Raw genomic sequence first — 20178 nt, 5'->3', positions numbered from 1 at the left:
GATGTTCAAAGTTTGGATGCTTTTGAAGGTGCATCTGAAGATCACTTGTTACTTGGAACATGGCTAATTTGCATTCAAATCTTTTTGTGAAACCTAAAGAAGGATTATTTCTCATTTTTCCCCTTCCTTGACTGGTTATCCCTTTTCCTTTTTTCCTTTCTAATTTCCTTCCATGCCCAATGGGGATAGTCTTCCTTATTCCATATTCAGTCTGTTCTTATTATTTGTTTATTGCTGTTATTTTTGTTGTTGTTCCTTCTCCTTTCACTGCTTCTGCTGGAAAGCAGGGAATTATATCTGTATATAAATGTATATATATGCTTGTTGTTCTTTTCTACTTCTAAGCTGTTTATGTGGGTGAAAATGAGTACAGTACAATACCTTATTTTAGAGGCAATTGGTTTTAATTAGTAGACATTAATTATATTTAAATGTGTAGTTTATATGTAATTAATACTTTGGTGTATCCTGGCTGGGTGCTTTCTTGCACTGTGAGGTTTCTGGCAAATATACAAAAAATTACTTTCATATATGCATATACTAAACGTGTGTGCAAAGAAATATTTATTAAATAGGGGGGAAATACTCAAGATTAGTAGGGATTTGGTTATTTACTCAAACTTGCTTTTTGAAAATTGGTCTAGAAAGTTGGCATGCAAAAATATGAACCCATAACTGAAAAAATGTTTCGAGGAGTAAGAAAATCATATTTACCTAAATGCATTTTTACAGGATAGAGATTAATCACCTTTCCATATACTTTGAGGAAAAGCAACAGAAGTACTTTAATGAAGAATATATTAAATTTATTCCTGTGGTTTGTAGCTTTTAAAACTGCAAAGGGGAAACTGTTGTAACACTGAAAATTTGAGTGTTGAATCACAAGTGTAAAAAATATTTAAAATCACAGTCCCTTGTCCTCATTGCTCCATATGATAGGCCATTTTCTGACATCTTAAATGCTGAAATTTAGCAAGCTTTTTATAGCGAACTATTTCCTAACTAAATATTGTCATAGTTCTGCATTGTACTTTATGCTGCAAGATATAAAAATAGCAGATGCACCAGTTTGGATATTCTTCAAAACATATTAAGATATACATTTACAGAAATTCTATGCATGCTACACTTCCTCTTAGATGGGTACATTATTCAGGATTTAACACTCATTTCATTCTTCACAATTAAAATATTTAAATTCTAATTGCTGAATCATTATTAACACACATATATGCAACTTTGTTACTATGTGGTTTTTTTAGTACACCGGTTAAAATAATTCAGGATTGGGGTAATTGATAAATGCAATAAATAAATAAACTTAGAGTTTGAGTATTAAACTGGAGTTTATTTTGTCACTCAATTTAAACCTCATAATAATATTCAGCATTTAAATATTAAACAGCATTTAGAGTGTTTTGTTTATGAGAAGCATTTGGATTAGCAGAATATTGCTGCTGTTATATTAGTGGTCAAATTCAGTAGAACACCTGCTAAATTCAGAGGAAGCGATGATTAAAACATTATCCTTCTTTAGAAAGGAAAGGAAATACCATTTTACTTTGCAAATATCAAAATTATAATACATGTTTTCTTGTACAATATGCTATTTGATTTTAGCTTCTGGAAATTCCTGAGAACATTAGATTAAGCAATATCTGACGCTGAAGTAGCGGATACATGGGGAGCCTGGGTGCATGGATGCTGCTGTAGAAAGACAATATTGTTGTTACAATAATATTCTTCTAGATATTTAACTTAACTAGATTTAGAGATTATTCAAGAAAATAGAACAGAATGCTATATATACATCTCCTCCTAAATTCCTGAATGAAAGATGAAATGTAATGAATCAATGAAGAATTTAAGCAAGAAATGCAAAGCATATATACCATATCTTGTTTCACTTTCTTTTTGTAGTTTCTACAAAAGGAAGATAAAAGGATATTTCTTGACTCAAATATAATTATTATTTATGCCTGAACTAATTTACACTATAATGCAATGGTTATTACAATGGCTGTCCATAGACTTATTTTCCAATTTAATTACTAGGTGGAAAACCTAATTACCCAGGCAAAATTATTTTCATACATTCAGTGTAAATAAAACTGGTTGACTGTGCATGTTTAACTTTGATCATATGTAGGTGAATAAAATAATAAAATAATGTCTTCTAAGCATTTTTAGTGTTATTGCACAAGTCTGAATTTCTATGTTTATATCGGCCATTTAAATGCATTTCTAGTTATATGGATACTTGATACAACTAAGTGTTTTTACTTTTTTTTAGAAGCAGGTGGTAAAAAATTGAAGAGTACAGTACAGAGAAGCACAGAAACTGGGTTGGCTGTGGAGATGAGAAATTGGATGACACGTCAGGCCAGCAGGGAGTCTACAGATGGCAGCATGAACAGTTATAGCTCAGAAGGAAAGTAAGTCCTGACTGTAATTGTAAGTAAATATCTCTAAACCAAATGTCATTGATTTAAATTAGATTTAAAATCACAACATTTCACAGGAACATACATCGTTCTAAATCCCAGTGAGGTTAATTGAATATAGAATTATCATTTTAAAAAGCAATACATGTGATTCTCCCTCTCTCTCTTGATATTGGAGCTTCCTATCCAACAAATAGCTTGTTTGGTTGTTTGGACTGGGTATCCCATAAATAAAGCTGTCACCTTCTTTACAAATGTAACAAAGTAAAAGAAGGACAGTCATAGCATATGCCTTTAATGGGATACAAAAATTAGCCTTTCCTTTTTCCCCAACATTTTTTTCTGGCAGGCCTGGCCACTGCTGTATAACAATAGGCAAGATAGAAGGGAATGATGGGAATTTTACTATACCAAGTAGGACAAGGCTGTTGTGGAAGGACGGTGGCATCTCTAGAAGGAGCACAAAGCCAAAATGTTGGTTGTGGCAGTATAATCCAAGCTCATGCCTTTTGTATGTGCGTATCGCATACCTGCACAAAACGGGCTGGGCTTCAGGTGCACCACCATGACTGCCATCTTGAGTTTTGCTGTCTCTCTTTAGACCAGTATTTAGACCAGTGTTCAACATTGTGAAGTTTAAGATGGGTGGACTGCCACTCCCAGATTCCAGTCCAGAAATTCCAGTCTCCCAGGATTTCAACTCTTAGAATTCCCCAACTATGGGGAAAATCTTAAACTTGCCAAGGTTCAGAAACACTGATATAGAGTAAGGTAACGGTAAAGGGTTCCCCTCGCACATATGTGCTAGTCGTTCCTGACTCTAGGGGAAGGTGCTCATTTCGTTTCTAAGCCGAAGAGCCAGCGCTGTCCAAAGACGTCTCCTTGGTCATGTGGCTGGCATGACTCAACGCCAAAGGCACACAGAATGCTGTTACCTTCCCACCAAAGGTGGTCCCTATTTTTTCTACTTGCATTTTTTACGTACTTTGGGACTGCTAGGTTGACAGAGTAGAGTAGACCATGTTATATATGTATGAAGCTAGCTATCTTGAGCAACGTTCATTTGAAGAGACAAGCCATGCAATCATTTGTCAATGACACTGCAAAAGAAATATTTCACGTTGATTCAAATATCTTTTCAGCCAGTCCAAAAATGCCAGATTATTTAGAAGATAAGGAAGTACATCACAGTAGCTATGTTCCATCTGACAAAGCAGGGCATTTTGCAATATTCTAACAAATATGCTTAGCTAAAAGCAAACTCTTTTGTCTTCACTCTATGTCATTCTTCACGTATAATTTAAAACAGGCTTAGAGTAACTCTTGAAGGTGAAATACTCTTGAGAACAGAGGAACTGCTTACATGACATACCTTTAATTCGCAACATTTAAATTCATTATTTGACTGAAAATATTAGCAGGAAATGTGTTTTGCCCAGTTTGGTTCTTTTCAGAAATTATAGAGCTGCGGTGGCATAGTGGTTAGAGTGCAGTACTGCAGCTAATTCTGCTGACTGCTGGCTGCCTGCAATTTGGCAGTTCAAATCTCACCAGGCTCAAGGTTGACTCAGCCTTCCATCCTTCCGAGGTCGGTAAAATGAGGACCCAAATTGTTGAGGGCAATATGCTGACTAAACCGCTTAGAGGGGACTGTCAAGTGGTATATAAGTCTAAGTCTAAGTGCTATAAGGCAACTCTCAGTCAATCGTATTGCCATATTAAAAGCCACATTTAAAACATTGTAATATACAATAAAGAATGTGAGATATGCTTTGTTTTTTCATATAAACTACTTAGAATCTTTTGATTCCAGGTTAGATTCCAAAATAGAAGTAATATGATCAAAAATATTTTTTAAGATCAAATAAAATGTTCAGCATATTCAGTAATAAATTTGTTTTTTTGTGTCATAAAATAACATTTGTAAATGTACAATAGATATGGAATGGCATATAACTAAAGTTGACCACATTTATAATATAACTTGTAATGGATCTTTGTGTTAGAACCATCTTAGTAAAAAGAAATGTGCTTTCTATTAGTTTGATCTTTCCTGGTGTGCGGTTGGCAGCAGATAGCCAATTCAGTGATTTTCTGGATGGACTTGGCCCTGCACAGCTTGTTGGACGCCAGACCCTGGCTACTCCAGCAATGGGTAAGAAATGTTGACATTTAAATAATCACACCCAAACTGTATTGCTCTTGGTCAACCACCTATATGCACTTTAGATTTGTTGGAATAATTTTGATTTAAAATAGATTTGAAGAGGAAGGAAAACACTCATTAAACATATACACACAAAATCCCACACACCTCATGGTGATTATGAGATTCTGTTGTCGTTTTTCTTAACCTTTGACCTGTGTGGTCACAAGTCCTATTTGTTTTTCCATTGTGCTTATCTAATTCTTACAGCAAAACTATCAGTACACAAGCAACAGGGATTTTCTTTCAAGTAATTTAATGTCGTAGCAACTCAGAGTTGCTCTGAAGTGAGATGGGCAGCAAACAAATTTAATAAATAAATAAATGCCTTATGGCTAATTAGCGCTGACAAGGAGAGATTGACCCAAGGTAGCTTCTGTGTCTAAGGACTAAAATCTCGATCTCCCCTCTCACAATCCAGGGCTTTAACACTATTCCATATGGCTTTTTTGCAACTGTGAATATCTAATCTCTAGAAAACATCACGGTGGTTTTATAGAAAATTATAATCTAGATATATATAAAAGCAAAAACCACTCACGCTGTAATCACAAAATCTCCAGAACCGTAAAGCCTATAAACTTGACATTTGTCACATATAAAGTTTCTCTTGGCTTCTAGGTGCTCACTAAGAAAGGATTTTTTTGAACTGACCATCAGAGCATTAGTATTTTTTATATTATTATTAACATGCTCTGATGCTAAGGAGTTCTACTCCCCCTCTCCACCTGAAAAGAAAACTGTTCCAAATTCAAAACACAAGCAGAGGAGAGGAGTTTCACTTTCAGTTTTACTTTCACAGCAGGAAGCAGCTTTAATTCAGAACACTTGAGCTAAGCCATGGCCAGGCTCCTTCCTGTCTCCTTCTTGCTCACACAGCAAATACTGTTTTCGCTTTCCAAACAGCCCTCTGATGCTAAGGAGTTCTACTCTCCCTCCCCACCTCAAAAGAAATCTGTTCCAAATGCAAAACACAAGCAGAGGGGAGGAGTTTCACTTCCAGTTTTACTTTCACAGCAGTAAGAAACTTTACTATAGAACAGTTGAGCTAAGACACACCCAGCCTCCTTCCTGTCTCCTTCTTGCTCACACAGCAAATACTGTTTGAGTTTCCAAACACCCCTCAACTCTCTCACACACTGACAGGATGCTAGCCAGATGAACACCGATGGATGCTGTGGGCTGGAACATTCTACTCTCCCTTCCCCTCTGTTCCAACTGCCAGTTGCATTATATTAACACACTCTGATGCTGCTATGCCTTTTCTGGCATCAGCTAGATAGTATTAGCAGTATCATACACATCACGTTTTTTGGCTCCCTTGGTACATTCCATGATCCTTCACTATATGTTTTTCAACTTTATCCCCCTTGAAGTATCCCAAGACCTCCATCTGAGAACTGCTGTCCTGCCCATTAAATTGTTAATGAAGAAAATAGAAAATCTATTGTTCAGTCCTGTAAGTAAAAATCTAGTACAATCAAGAGTGATCAGATGTAGTTTCAGGTAAACTGAATTAATGATGAGGTACAGATGAGTTATTTAAATATTTACTTTAACGTCTATTTATATAATCAGAGACTGTGAGTGTGTGTGCATGTGCGCACGCGTGCCTTCATACCATTGTATCTGCTTTTCATTTAAGTACTTGCATTTTTTGTCTCTTTAGGTGATATCCAAGTTGGAATGGTGGACAAAAAGGGACAATTGGAGGTAGAAATAATAAGAGCACGAGGCCTTGTTGTAAAACCAGGTTCAAAGACACTGCCAGGTAAAAGAAGTAGACTTAGCTCCCAGAACTATAAATGCTGTGATAATATGGGAGCAATTCGTTTTTCTATAACCTTATCTTTCCCATAACCATAATAGTGAAAGTATCCTCAGCTTTATGGTACTGAAAATCCCTGTAGGGCCTTCTTCTTTCGAGACGAGATCTGCACAATACAGAGTATTACTTTTTAAATTCAATTTTCTTAATTCTGTCCCAGTTTTGATATATGAAATTAATTAATAATGCTATATGGGGATACGCATGGAAACTCTTAGCATGACGGGTCTTTGGTGTTCTCTGAGCTTTGTAGTTTTCTTGCAGACGTTTCATGATCCAAACTAGGTAACATCATCAGTGCTAGTAAGGAGGGGGTTTGCTCTCAGTTTATATACTAGTCACTTGCCCTGTTAGTGTTGATAGAGGTGGTCTTAAAAATTCTTTGGTTGGGCAGTCTTGTTTGGCAGTTCCTTGATTAGGGTATTGTTTACTTGATTACTGGTCTGTTGTTAACATTGGAGTTAATCTATGTTTATCTGGTGCTGATTGGTGATGGGAAGATGCTTTCATCTTTTTGTTCCGTTTTTGGCTTTTGATTATTTCACTTGCATACTATATAGATATTGTTTATGTCTATGTGTCTCTTGATGGCTAATTTGTCAGAGTGCCCGGCTTCTAGAAATTCCATAGCATTTTTGGTCTAGGATCATCACAGTTTCCCAATTGAAACTATGGTTAAATCTGAATACTAAACTAAACTCTTAGCATTCTTGGGATCCAAAGCTACCACTCTGAATTGTCCTGCTGCTTTGTTTAGTTTTCTGTTGAAGACTAAACATCTATTGAACCCTGAAGAAATACTGCTAGTATTTGCTCATTCCCAATGCTAGGGAAGAGGGACAAAACACAGAAAGAGAAGCTTGCATAAGTGATTTATTTTGGTCATTTGAATATATATTCAGTGGAAGCTACATATCGCTGACTGCTCAAGAGCATAGCTAATGTTAAAAATTTTCTTAACAGTTGTTTATATTTTTCCTTTCAAAGCACCATATGTAAAGGTGTATCTATTAGAAAATGGAGTCTGTATAGCCAAAAAGAAAACAAAAGTGGCAAGAAAAACGCTGGAACCTCTTTACCAGCAGCTGTTGTCATTTGAAGAGAATCCTCAAGGGAAAGTTTTACAGGTAATTTACATCACTACTATGCAGATTAATCATATTTATTTGTTGATTTTTTTAAAAAATGCCTGTGTTGCTTCCATAAAATATTTCTGTTGAACTGAGGAAAAGAAACCTGAAAAAAATCCCGTTCAACCAGTTAATGTAAATTATACATATTAAAAAAAGAATTGAAGAGGAATAAATGAATTAATGCAAATAAATAAACTTTTGTCTCCACCTTTAATATTGAGAAGACCTCCCTGAAAAGGTAGGATTTCAATAACCAACGTAAAGGCTAGCAATCCTTACACGTGAAGAAAAACATTCCAAACCCCATCAAGGAGGTCCTTCTATAAGTGACCATAAGAGAGCATTGTTAATAGGGTTTCCCTAGGGAAGGGAAGTGCTTAAACAAATGTATAATAGAGAAGGCATCCTACTAGAAGGTGCAGCTGAGGATGAATAAACCATTTTATGATCACAGACCCACAAAAAAAAAGACTACCATAGAAATACATTGCATAATCATTAACAACAATTACTCATTGCAGTACTTTACATGGCGTAAGACAATTTAGCATTGTTTAAGAAAACACAGTTGTCCTGGAAATTTAGAGAGGAGTGGGGAGCTCAATTACAAAGAGAGTCGCTGTAGAATTGGCAGTATAACAAAAGAAAAGTGGACTGGGATTTCCATTACATCTACATCAAAGGGGCATCTTTGTTCAGCAAAGGGAATTCTTCTGTAGCTGCCTTCTAACACATTACTAAAAAAAAATTTCCAACTTGTTTACAGATTTATTTATTTATTTATTTATTTATTTATTTATTTATTAGATTTTTATACCGCCCTTCTCCCGAAGGACTCAGGGCGGTTCACAGCCATAATAAAAATAGAACAATATACAAATAAAACAAAGATTAAAAAACTTATTATATATCGGCTAAAATTTAAAAACAATATACCATTAAAATTAAACTCTCTAAAATTTATAAAATTATAAAATTTAAAAATCACGAAGCCAGTCCCGCGCGAATAAACAAATAGGTCTTCAGCTCGCGGCGGAAGGTCCGAAGGTCAGGCAGTTGACGTAATCCAGGGGGAAGTTCGTTCCAGAGGGTAGGAGCCCCCACAGAGAAGGACCTTCCCCTGGGGGCCGCCAGCCGACATTGCTTGGCGGACGGCACCCTGAGAAGCCCCTCTCTGTGTGAGCGTACAGGTCGGTGGGAGGTATTCGGTAGCAGAAGGCGGTCCCGTAAGTACCCTGGCCCTAAGCCATGGAGCGCTTTAAAGGTAGTAACCAACACCTTGAAGTGCACCCGGAAGACCACAGGTAGCCAGTGCAGTCTGCGCAGGAGTGGTGTTACATGGGAGCCACGTGTGGCTCCCTCTATCACCCGCGCAGCCGCATTCTGAACTAACTGCAGCCTCCGGGTGCTCTTCAAGGGGAGCCCCATGTAGAGAGCATTGCAATAATCCAGACAGGAGGTGACAAGAGCATGAATGACCGTGCATAGGGCATCCCGGTCAAGGAAGGGGCGCAACTGGCGAATCAGGCGAACCTGATGAAAAGCTCTCCTGGAGACGGCCATCAGGTGATCTTCAAACGACAGCCGTTCATCCAGGAGGATGCCCAAGTTGCGCATCCTTTCCGCTGAGGCCAATGTTTCACCCCCAACAGTCAGCTGCAACTGCAGCTGCCTGTACCGGGGTGCGGCATCCACAGCCACTCCGTCTTGGAGGGATTGAGCTTGAGCCTGTTTCTCCCCATCCAGACCCGTACGGCTTCCAGGCACCGGGACAGCACTTTGATAGCTTTGTTGGGGTGGCCTGGGGTGGAAAAGTACAGCTGCGTATCGTCAGTGTACAGTTGGTATCTCACCCCAAAACCACTGATGATCTCACCCAGCGGCTTCATATAGATGTTGAACAGGAGAGGCGAGAGAATCGACCCCTGTGGCACCCCACACATGAGGCGCCGGTCAGAGAGATGGGAGGAGAACCACCAATAAACGGTGCCTCCCACTCCCAAACCCTCCAACCGGTGTAGCAAGATACCATGGTCAATAGTATCAAAAGCCGCTGAGAGATCTAATAGGACCAGGGCAGAGGAACAACCCCTGTCCCTGTCCCTCCAGAGATCATTCACCAACGTGACCAAAGCCGTCTCCGTGCTATATCCGGGTCGGAAGCCGGACTGGAACGGGTCTAGATAGACAGCTTCATCCAGGTATTGGGGTAGTTGACGCGCCACCACACTCTCAACAACCTTCGGGACAAAGCGAAGGTTGGAGTCTGGACGGTAATTTCCCAAAACAGCTGGGTCCAGGGAAGGCTTCTTGAGGAGGGGCCTCACCACTGCCTCTTTCAAGGCGGCAGGGAAAACCCCTTCCAACAGAGAAGCATTGATAATCCCCCGGAGCCAGCCTCGTGTCACCTCCTGTGTGGCCAGCACCAGCCAGGAGGGGCACGGGTCCAGTAAACATGTGGTGGCATGTAACCTCCCCAACAACCTGTCCACGTCTTCGAGAGCCACAGGGTCAAACTCATCCCAAATAATCTCGACAAGACGAGTCTCCGCCCTCTCACCTGGATCATCCCAATTTTGATCAAGATCATCCCGAAGCTGAATGATTTTATCGTATAGATAACCACTAAATTCCTCGGCCCGTCCCTGTAAGGGGTCATCCCGCACCTCCTGATGAAGGAGAGAGCGGGTCACCTGAAACAGGGCGGCCGGGCGGTTATCTGCCAACACAATGAGGGAGGAAGCGTAAGAACGCTTCTCTTCCCTCAGTGCCACTAGATAAGTCTTAGAATAAGACTTAACTAGTGTCCGGTCAGCTTCGGAACGGCTGGATCTCTAGGCGTCTTCTCCGGCGTTTCATCTCCCTCAGCTCCTCGGAGAACCAAGGGGCTGGTTGAGATCTACACTGGGTCAGAGACCGCAAAGGCACAATTTAACATACCGGTGATGATCTGGAAGCTTTTAGGTATCTGGCAAAGAGCTAAAAAGCCATCAGTGGAGATAGCTAGTACAATTGTTCCAAAACGTGGTTGGGGGTTGTGATTAAGGCACCAGGCTACAACCAGGAAACTATGAATTCTAGCCCTGCTTTCAACACAAACCAGCCTAGTTGTCGTGTCCCACTCCTCCGCTGACGGCCGGGTCAGGGAAATCCGAATCAGGCTTGCCTCTGCAGCTCTGCCCAAAGTCCTAGCAAAGTCCTCAGAGCAGGCAGGAGACCAGAAAGTGACTTCAGCAAGATAAGTTCGACTTTGCCTGACTCAGAGACTGCCAGAAAGCAGATCCTTTATATAGGCCATGGGGTGTGGCTCCATGACTCAGCACTCATTAAGGCCTGCCCCTCCCTTCCTTCTGTTGCCTCCGCCTATCCAGTCTTCTGATGCGAGGGTCACTCCAATCAGCAGCTGTTGGAAATAAACTTTCCTCAGGCTCACATGCTGTGGAGGAGGGGAAGGGGTCTAGCTGCTCCGTTTGCCTGGGCATGGAGCCAGGGCTGGGGCCGGGGGGTGCTCCCTCCTCTGCAGCCTGCTTGGGCATGGAGCCAGGGCTGGGGCCGGGAGGACATTCTTCAGCGTTCGGAAGCAGATAAGCAGACCCCGGCTGCGGTGAGAGCGGGCAAGACACAACACTAGTGTCCTTGGAGCAAACACTTTTTCTCAGCCCTAGAAAGAATGAATTACAAACTACTGAAAATCCACAGGCATCGTATCTGCTCGTGCCTGTCTCCCAAGGTCATTCCCACATACCGTTACAGGTCAATAGCACTTGGACACGTATGATAGACTATTCCTCTTCAGGAAGGGCACAGCTACTGACTCAGCTGGTAATAGGTGTGGTAACTACAGAAGTCAGAAGTCTGTGACAATGATAACTGTAGAAGCACCTGTGAATTATTTACCATAAACTTTTAAGTGGAGAAGTTTTATAGGAGTGGAACACTATCACCCCTTTTAAGGCAGAGACACCACTCTGTCATGCAAAGAACTTCACCATCTGCTTCCATTAGTTCAACAAAATGAAAGGTCAAGAGAAGAACATTGTAGCAGTATAGCAATAAAATCCCTCTTCATCATTTTGGATCTGAAACATTTACATTAATTCTGCATACTATAATGAACCAGATGGTGCACTGAACACCTCAGTAGCTATTACAACAAAAGCAGTGTACATCTCAATATGAAGCGTACAAAAGGTTTTGCTGGGTGGCTACTTGAGACATTATTCAAGTTGCAATTTAAGCCTTTTTTTCATGATCATCCACCATCATGCAATAGGCCTAGCTGTGTGTTTCTCCACTGAACTCCATTGAACTTCTCAAGATGTGTTACACAGCTTGTGCTGATAAAAGTTTCTTTTCCGGTTTCTTCCCATAAAATGAAAACGAAGCCCTTAAAGCATTGGGTGATTTCCTTAAACAACCCCCTATGCAGCAAACAAATTAGCCTAAGTTTCAGTTTGGGGTGGAAGAGCAAGTAGGCAAGAGGGAGTAGCTGTTACTAGCTGCTAAGTTGGCCATATGCCTATGGAGATTCTCAGTCATCCAGGTCATGGTTGTCCCAAAGGTGCTTTTCAAGAGGCAACTAGACTGTCTGGTTTTTCTTTGAAGACATTTCGCTTCTCATCCAAGAAGCTTCCACAGCTCTGAAATCTTGTAATCTGGAAACGTCTTCAAAGAAAAAACAGAAGGTCCAGTTGCCTCTTGAAAAAGCACCTTTGTGTTAGGCCACATGCCTTTCACCTGTCCTTCAATTCCTTCGGGCCTCAGTTGCAAGTTGTGTTTCTGTTTATGGCCTGTTCTGCTCTAGGATATTAATTTAATATAGTGAAAGCTAACCTCCCTCCCCCCCAGCTGTTTTATGGCATAATAATGTTTTAAGCTCTCTATTATACGAATCCATTTCTAACTTTATAAACAAATAATATCCTACCTTGCTTTTACATAAATATTTAACATACACATACAGACATCCATCTTATTTTTCCCATTTGAGATAAGCAATTTTATGCAGAGTGCAGAGAAAAAGAAAGAGTTAGCTAAAGTAATTAAATGATAATAAGAAAAAGGAAATATAGCTAAAACTATTTTATACTATTACAATCTACCATAGCTTCTGCAAAGTTTTCTATCTTTGCAAACCATCCTACCTCCCACTATCTCCATACCCCAGTTCAGAGGTGAAATCTATTTACCTTCCCTACCGGTTCGGAAGTGCACATGCAACACACGTGCGCGCTTTGACCCTCTGCACATGTGGAGAGTGTAAAAAACAGCTTACTTCCTGGTTAAAACCAGGAAATAACAAGGTCTGGGTGGGTGAGTGGGTGGAGCCTCGTGCTGCCGTCACCACCGGTTCTCCATACCACCCGCCACCATCGCTACCAGTTCAGCCGAACCAGTCTGAACCGATAGCATTTCACCCCTGCCCCAGTTCATTCTTTTTTTTTTCTTCTTTCTTCTTGTCATGTCTTTCTGAGGAACTCATCAACCTCATCCCACCTCAGGTCTTCCCTTTCTTTCAACCATTTACTCTTTCATATATCATCAGTTGTAGAATTTCTCTCTAGAGAGGAATTTCATCCTCTCTGTGAACCCCAAATCAATAACAATAAGAATCTATTTCATACTGGTTACTCTGTTTTGTATTCAATCTGCATTAATTTAGCAATCAATCTGTTTGACTCTACCTTCTTGTTTTACCACACATACCTCTTAAGTAACCCGTTCCTTCTGTGGTGAACTTACTTTTCTGTTTCTCCTGTCACATCAACTCTCACTTTCATATTACAAAGTGGAGAGAAACACATAGCTGTTCTTGCTTTTCCCTTCACATATTTATTTCGTAACATACCATATACTACTTGCTATCTCTCATATTTGCACATCTGAACATTTCTTCCCCCATTTGTTCTTCCACCAAAGTACACAGCCTATCTCCTTGCTCTGGACTTTTGCCATTTATGTATAACTTACCAATATTAACTTATTTCCCCCCCTTATAACAACTGTATTTATCTTGGATCATGTTCTGTCCCCCCAACCACAATCAATTAGAAGCGCAAACTGACTAGATGTGTCAGCAATTTATTCTTGCCAAGTCCTCTTATCTATCAGAGCGATTGCAGTCCAAGCTGGAACAATCCCAAAGTTCAGAAGGAAACGAAACAGAGTCCAGGACCCAAAGTACAGCCAACGTTTTCAACAGTCAATTGTTTGTTCATCACAAGAACTATAGGGCAGCCCCTCTTGCTTTTATATCCTGTGGGGTGTGGCTCCGTGACTCAGAATTCTCTAGGCCTGCCCCACCCTTTCTTTTGATGTTGCTGTCTCTCCTGTCTGCAATACCGGGGGTCCAGCCACAACTGATTGTCAGCAGCTGGGTCTTGAGGCATGGCCTGAGAGGGAGGAGATGCAGGAGACAGAGGCCTCGTCATCTCCTCCACCTGGCCTGCCTCTGGGACTTGGAGCGGAGCCAGAGAAGGAGGCTCCGCAGAGGGAAGCCCTGTCGGCTCTTCCCCCTCGCTCTCTGAGTCACTTTCTGCCAGGGGGCCAGGTTCGGGGGGGGGGGGCGAAGACACAACAGATACATCAATTCCTATATTACTTGTTGTATCATACAGCCGTAATTTATTGCAAATCATTTGGGTTCTCGGCCAACAACACAGTATCATCTTTATACAAAGATTCACATCCTGACTAACTCACTGTTCATGATATCAACATTGAATTGTAAATGCATTAAATAAAAAAGGGGGCAACACACATTTTCATCTTATTCCCTGCTCAACATTCAACTACTTGCTAAGTATTCCATTTAGTCTCACCCATGCTTTCTTACCTCTATCATTCTTACTGCATTCAGCAATCAGCCCTCATCTCTATAGTCACTTAAAGTGTTCCAGAATTCCAGCTGATTTATTTTGTCATATATCTAATGAAGATCAGCAAACATAATTTTCTTGCTTCATTCATTTGGTTATTAATGACCATTTGATGTGCAAAAAAGTATTATACCCATCACTATATGGTGCAAAACTGCACTGCATTTCCTAAATTTTAGTCATTGTTACCTCTTGTACTTTTTCTAACAGAATTCTACCAAACAGCTTCCTAGGCATACTTCGCAAAATTAATCCTCTGTTGTTTTGACATTCATTCTTGCTATTTTCCCTTTGTAGAAGGGAGCAAAAACAGCATTATTCTCATAGTCGAACACTGTCTAGCATGGAGATTTAATAGTGGTCTCCCATTTTTATGCTAAACAGGTCTAACCCTGATTCATTTTTCCAAAATTAGCCAAAGTAAGCTAGATGCTCCCTCCTGCTGTGACCTAAATAGAAGTACAATACAACATTACGACTGGAAACCGCTGCAAATAAAAATTAAATCCAAGACTCCAGATTAAAAGCCTCATGGCGTAATTGGTGAAAAGTCATATAGAAATGGTATGTGGTGGTTATTGGGAGCTGCTTTCAGATTATCATTCAAATAGCCATATTTTAAATTGTAAACAATTATTTGGGTTGATAAATTTAAATCTGTTTTGGAAGAAAATAGATAAACCCCTTCCAACTTTTTTTTCCCGTTTATCATCCTGAAAATGTTTAAGGTGTTTAAAAAGAAAAAAATCTGAGAGATAGATCTGTAATGAGACTCAAGGCAGATTACCAGTCATTCTGATACGAAAGGGCCTAAATTCAGATGATGATCCCCTTTTTATCTATCCAGTGTTGCAGTACTGAACTGTCTTCAAGTCTTTACACTGGTCCAATTTAAGATGCTAGCTTGACTAGCATGTTAAATAGTTAATAGCTTAACTATTAAGTAACAGATCTCATAACCTTTGTTGAATGGGAGGTGATCAGGTGACTTCAGGCCTGAAGTCATCTGATCTTGTGGAAAGAACACTTTAAGAAAAGGCTGTTGCAAATTACTTTGAAATTCTTGCCAAATACATGAACTTGTCCAGGCGATCATCAGAGACTTGCAGTCCTTACCTTTTCGAAGAAATATTTTTGTTCTGTTTACCTGTTCTTATAGGTAAAAGGTGGAATCAATGACTCATGTTCTTTTTATGCTGTCATTTTTATAGATATATGTGCAGCTTTGATTGCTACCCTGCTACAAAATGTACTAGGAAGGGAGTTATGATCAGATGTATTCTGAGCATTTCAGCAGGCTAGCAAAGTTTTGAGTTATTGCTTACTCCACATGCCAGCCCTAGTAAAGTCAAAGAATGTGCCTTGATTTGATCATGAATTGCATTTTTAGGATTTTAGAGTTAAACCCTGGTTAGTGATCATTAAATTTTGGGGATATCCTTTTGCATTTACAAACATAATTTGCTAAGTCTTTTTTTGATGTAATCAAATGTATCAGACCGTGTTTTAAATAATGAAGAGATTTTTGGTTGGATTTAGCTCTGTTAGAATCTAAATTCTAATCTGCATTTGAGATGAGATGTAACATGAGCCATCTAGGGCCATTCCATTCTTCAAAAGTTAAGGGACTCTTTAGGTACATCATAATATGGCCCAGGGAGAAGATGAATTTAGAAAAGACCCAGGAATGAACTTGAGTAAAAGTAATTTGGACCCCAAGCAGTGTTTCCAGCTCATATTTTTCTTGTTTGGTTCATTAAACCAGCACATATCAGTCTATCCATCTTAGAACTCTTCCACATAAAATAGTGCATTTGCTTTGCTACTTCCTTAAACTGTGTTATTTCTTTTTAATCCAACAGATTATTGTATGGGGAGACTATGGGCGTATGGATCATAAATCCTTCATGGGAGTGGCACAGATACTTTTAGAAGAACTGGACCTGTCCAATATGGTGATTGGCTGGTTTAAACTATTTCCTCCTTCGTCCCTAGTAGATCCAACTTTGGCCCCTCTTACAAGAAGGGCTTCCCAATCATCTCTTGAAAGTTCAACAGGACCGTCATACGCTCGCTCATAGCAGCTGTGAACTTTATCATAGCAACCAGCGTTACAAAAAAATATATTTAACAGGTCGCAAGCTCTGGTAACACTGCATGCTTAATGTTGCGTCTTTGGAGCCTGTTTCTAGGGCTAGGAAGCGATCCTGTATTCTCAGAGGAAGTTGCACACATTGTGCTCTAAAGGAAGCCCTCAGGTGAAGGAGTGGAACTGGAAGAACTGAATGGTTTGGAGTTCAGTGACACTCAACTTTTAATCCAATTTGAAGCCATGGATTAAACTAAAGAATCAAGTTGTCTCATGCAACAAGAATCCCTTCAACGGCACGTCTATTTTCTTGTTCCCTTTTCTTTACTGGCCCTTTTCTGCCCGCACCCACCCAAGCCTGGTTATGCCACAGAAATATGGAGCTACCCAAAGAAGTCGTGCTAGAAGAAAAAAGAAAAGTGAGCTGTCATTGCGTTCATTAACAGCAGAGGAAACTTGCCTTATCAGAAAGCTTGAAGACTTAGAGTGGCAGGCTTTGTAACTCCGGCTACTAATAGAATCAAATCCAGCGTGGACTAAGTGAAAAGTAAAATTCTGTGGCTATACTGTACTGTATGAATTAAAGACACTTTTTTGCATGGACACAGATTATGCTGAACATTTAAAATTATTTTCTTGGGGCTGCAACTTGCAAAAAAAAAAAAAGAATAAATCAGCCATTTTCAACAATTTATATTATTTTTAAAAATAAATTTCACTAGTGCATGGTTTTAAAAGGGAGAGAATGCAACAAGGTGATAGACACACCAAGTTATCATTCTTTAAACCAATCATGGTCTGTGTTTTTGCAGACAACAATGAAAAATTAATAATTTCTAGCAAATACTCAAATTATGTTTATGTGACAAGAGATAAATGTAATATATTAAATTTATTTAAATGTAAAAGGTACAAGCCTTGTAAAGTTCAAAATATGTGCAAATTGTACACTTCTTTCCCTTCTTGTTTCCCCCATCCTCCTTTTGCCCTCTCGTTGCTGTCCTGGCTCCCAGGATGATCATTATCCTTCGAAATTGCTACTTTTTGACTTACTACTCTCAAGCTCCCTATTTGATTCAGGGATACAGACTGATTCTGCATTTCTGAAATCTTTGAGAAAAAAAAATTGTTTAAGAACTTTTTTCAAGCATGTTGAAAAGAATTTTGCAACATGGCTTGGGGAGTACATTACAATAATTCAGCATGTATTTGATAACAAATTGAACTTTTTGCTGTTTATTGTACAGTGCATGAAAAACTTTTCCCTCTCCACCTTCAAATTGAATTCTACAGCAAAATACTGGAATCATGTGGCCATTTGTAAAACGTCTTCAATAAATTTGTTTTCAGCACCAGCATCATTCATTCAAAGGTTGAACTATCATTTCTAGATAAAGAAATATCAGAACAGTCTCGGTAAATATCAGCATCTTATCACTTCCATTGAGCCAAATAAATTGCTACCTATTAAACTCTTCTGTTCAGTTTTCATAAACTGGGATGGGAAAAATCAGTGAATATGAACTTGACATTCAAGTCATAATTTGAGCTGCAGTCCTGTATCTACTTAATCTTTCTATTAATGGGAATTACATGCCCAAAGAGATTGCAGGTTTTTTTAAATTCTTAAACGCCTTAAACAAAGTACATAACATTTATTAATTTTGACACCTATCACCAAGAACCTAAAATGCACATGTTGCAGGTATTTGAAGAAACAAACACCTGTTTCCTATATCAGGTAATTTAGGGTAACTGGAAATGTGGATAATTTTAAGTCCAGATCTCATTTTTTCCTGATAAAAAGATATGTAACTTGTTCATGTTGAAGTATATCATCCTTTTTTTTCCTGTATCTTTAGATGCCTTACAGACCTATTGTTTAATGATGAGGCATTGCAATAATATTTTAATATGTGCAACTATTAATTTTAAGGCCATACTCATGAATATTTTACTTTTGTATTTACATATCCCTGTATGTACATGAATTATAGGAGGGCAAAAGGAAAAATGGGTATACTGCCATTTCTTTTATATGGTTCAATTTTAAAACAGAACAGAATTCCTTCAAGGTTTGCCCATGTTCCATGCATGAGTACCATTGAATGTGAATGGAATTAATACAGTCAAAATGCTTGGTGAATTGTACCCTTGCAGTGATTTCAAACAGCACCTGCACCCCAAAGGGAATTCTTGTTGACAGGAGTTCTGTTTACGTACCAAATCCTTTTGCATTCATAAAAGAATTACCTAGATAAGAAGGATAATTGATCTTTTACAAGATTATGTATAGGTTAATGACGATCGGTTAAAAACATATTGACTGAAATAATTTAATCACCTGTGTATGAGCAATCAATGAATACTAACACATGCATTAATCCCTAAAAATAAAAAAAAACATTTTTAAAGTGTACGACTCTTTTCCTGATACTGTGATATGCAGTGGGTGCACACTTTATGCATATTCTTATAAAAATATTTCTAATTCAGACAAGGAGGACATGACAATATGGAAAGTGTGTACGTAACTGGTCATTATGCAGTATTTATTTTTGATTGTATTTTTTTTAATATTCACATGTCTGCAACTCTACTTATAATTTAGTCATGTAAATAGCATACTTCCAGTGACCACAGCTGTCTTGTACATAGTCTGTTTTAAAAGTAACTGGAATCAAGGTTGGGAGAGAAAAGGCAGACTAGGCCTTTTGATGAACACCAATAAATGTAAATCAAACTCAATCTGGTGATGGTATTTAAGACTTTAAATAAAACATGTTTCTTTAGAGAATTTGTGGTTCTTTTTATCATGTATATATATTTATACATGAATTTATAAAAATAAAAATTGACAACCAGCATGGTAGTATTCAATATGCTAGAGTAGGAACAGGTCCTTGCTCTCAGACAGCTGGATGACTTTGACCCAAAAGGTCTTTCTCCTATTTCCAGACAAAAGCCCATCTGTCAAAATTGAAAACCTGTCTGTAACTTCAATAAAGAGGCCATCAACCTGCTGTGTAGTGGTTTGGGATGATGATGATGATGATTACTTGGGATCTTGGTGCCTGGATTATGAATATTAGCCATACTAAAATGCTTTCTAGTATACTTACATTGCTAACCCTGGGGAAAAAACCCAGCTAACCATCAAGAAGAAGGCCGAACTTCAACTTTGACTCCTGAAAGCTAATCTGATGTATTGAACTGTGTGCTATGTGATTATTTGAGAATTAAGTGGAGATTAGAGATCGTTGCTCATCCTGGACCTTTGTGCTCTTGGAATAGCTTTGGTTTCGTTAAATTATTAAACCATAGACATACTTTATCTTTTAAAGCATGTCTATGGAAATTCTCAGCCTGTGGTTGTCCCAAAGGTGCTTTTTCAAAAAGCAACTGGACTTCCTTTGTTTTTCCTTGAAGATGTTTCACCTTCCAATAAGCTTCTTTGGTTCTTCTATTTTTTCAAGAAAACTTCCCCAAGATGGTTATCTATATATACTTGATGTCAATCTTCATGATGATTGAGAATTATGGGTTTTTATTCAATACACCAGGAGGACATAATAGTCACAGATAGTTTCTCTACTGACT

The 20178-nt window shown here is 38.9% G+C and overlaps 1 protein-coding gene across 1 annotated transcript in view; it reads left to right on the top strand.

Moving 5' to 3' along the window:
• The window catches only part of RIMS2 (regulating synaptic membrane exocytosis 2), a 318322-nt gene extending 299065 nt beyond the window's left edge, over positions 1 to 19257 (top strand). The window contains exons 28-32 of the mRNA XM_058175035.1: positions 2294 to 2435; positions 4487 to 4599; positions 6320 to 6421; positions 7466 to 7605; positions 16352 to 19257. Coding sequence (XP_058031018.1) covers positions 2294 to 2435; positions 4487 to 4599; positions 6320 to 6421; positions 7466 to 7605; positions 16352 to 16570 — 716 coding nt within the window. The 3' untranslated portion in view covers positions 16571 to 19257. The remainder of the gene's footprint in view (positions 1 to 2293; positions 2436 to 4486; positions 4600 to 6319; positions 6422 to 7465; positions 7606 to 16351) is intronic.
• Positions 19258 to 20178: the final 921 nt, after the last annotated feature.

This window comes from Ahaetulla prasina, chromosome 3, assembly GCF_028640845.1.
Source record: "Ahaetulla prasina isolate Xishuangbanna chromosome 3, ASM2864084v1, whole genome shotgun sequence".
NCBI classification, from domain to species: domain Eukaryota; kingdom Metazoa; phylum Chordata; class Lepidosauria; order Squamata; family Colubridae; genus Ahaetulla; species Ahaetulla prasina.
The sequence above is the reverse complement of the archived record's forward strand: the minus strand, read 5'-3'. Positions and strand labels throughout refer to the sequence as shown.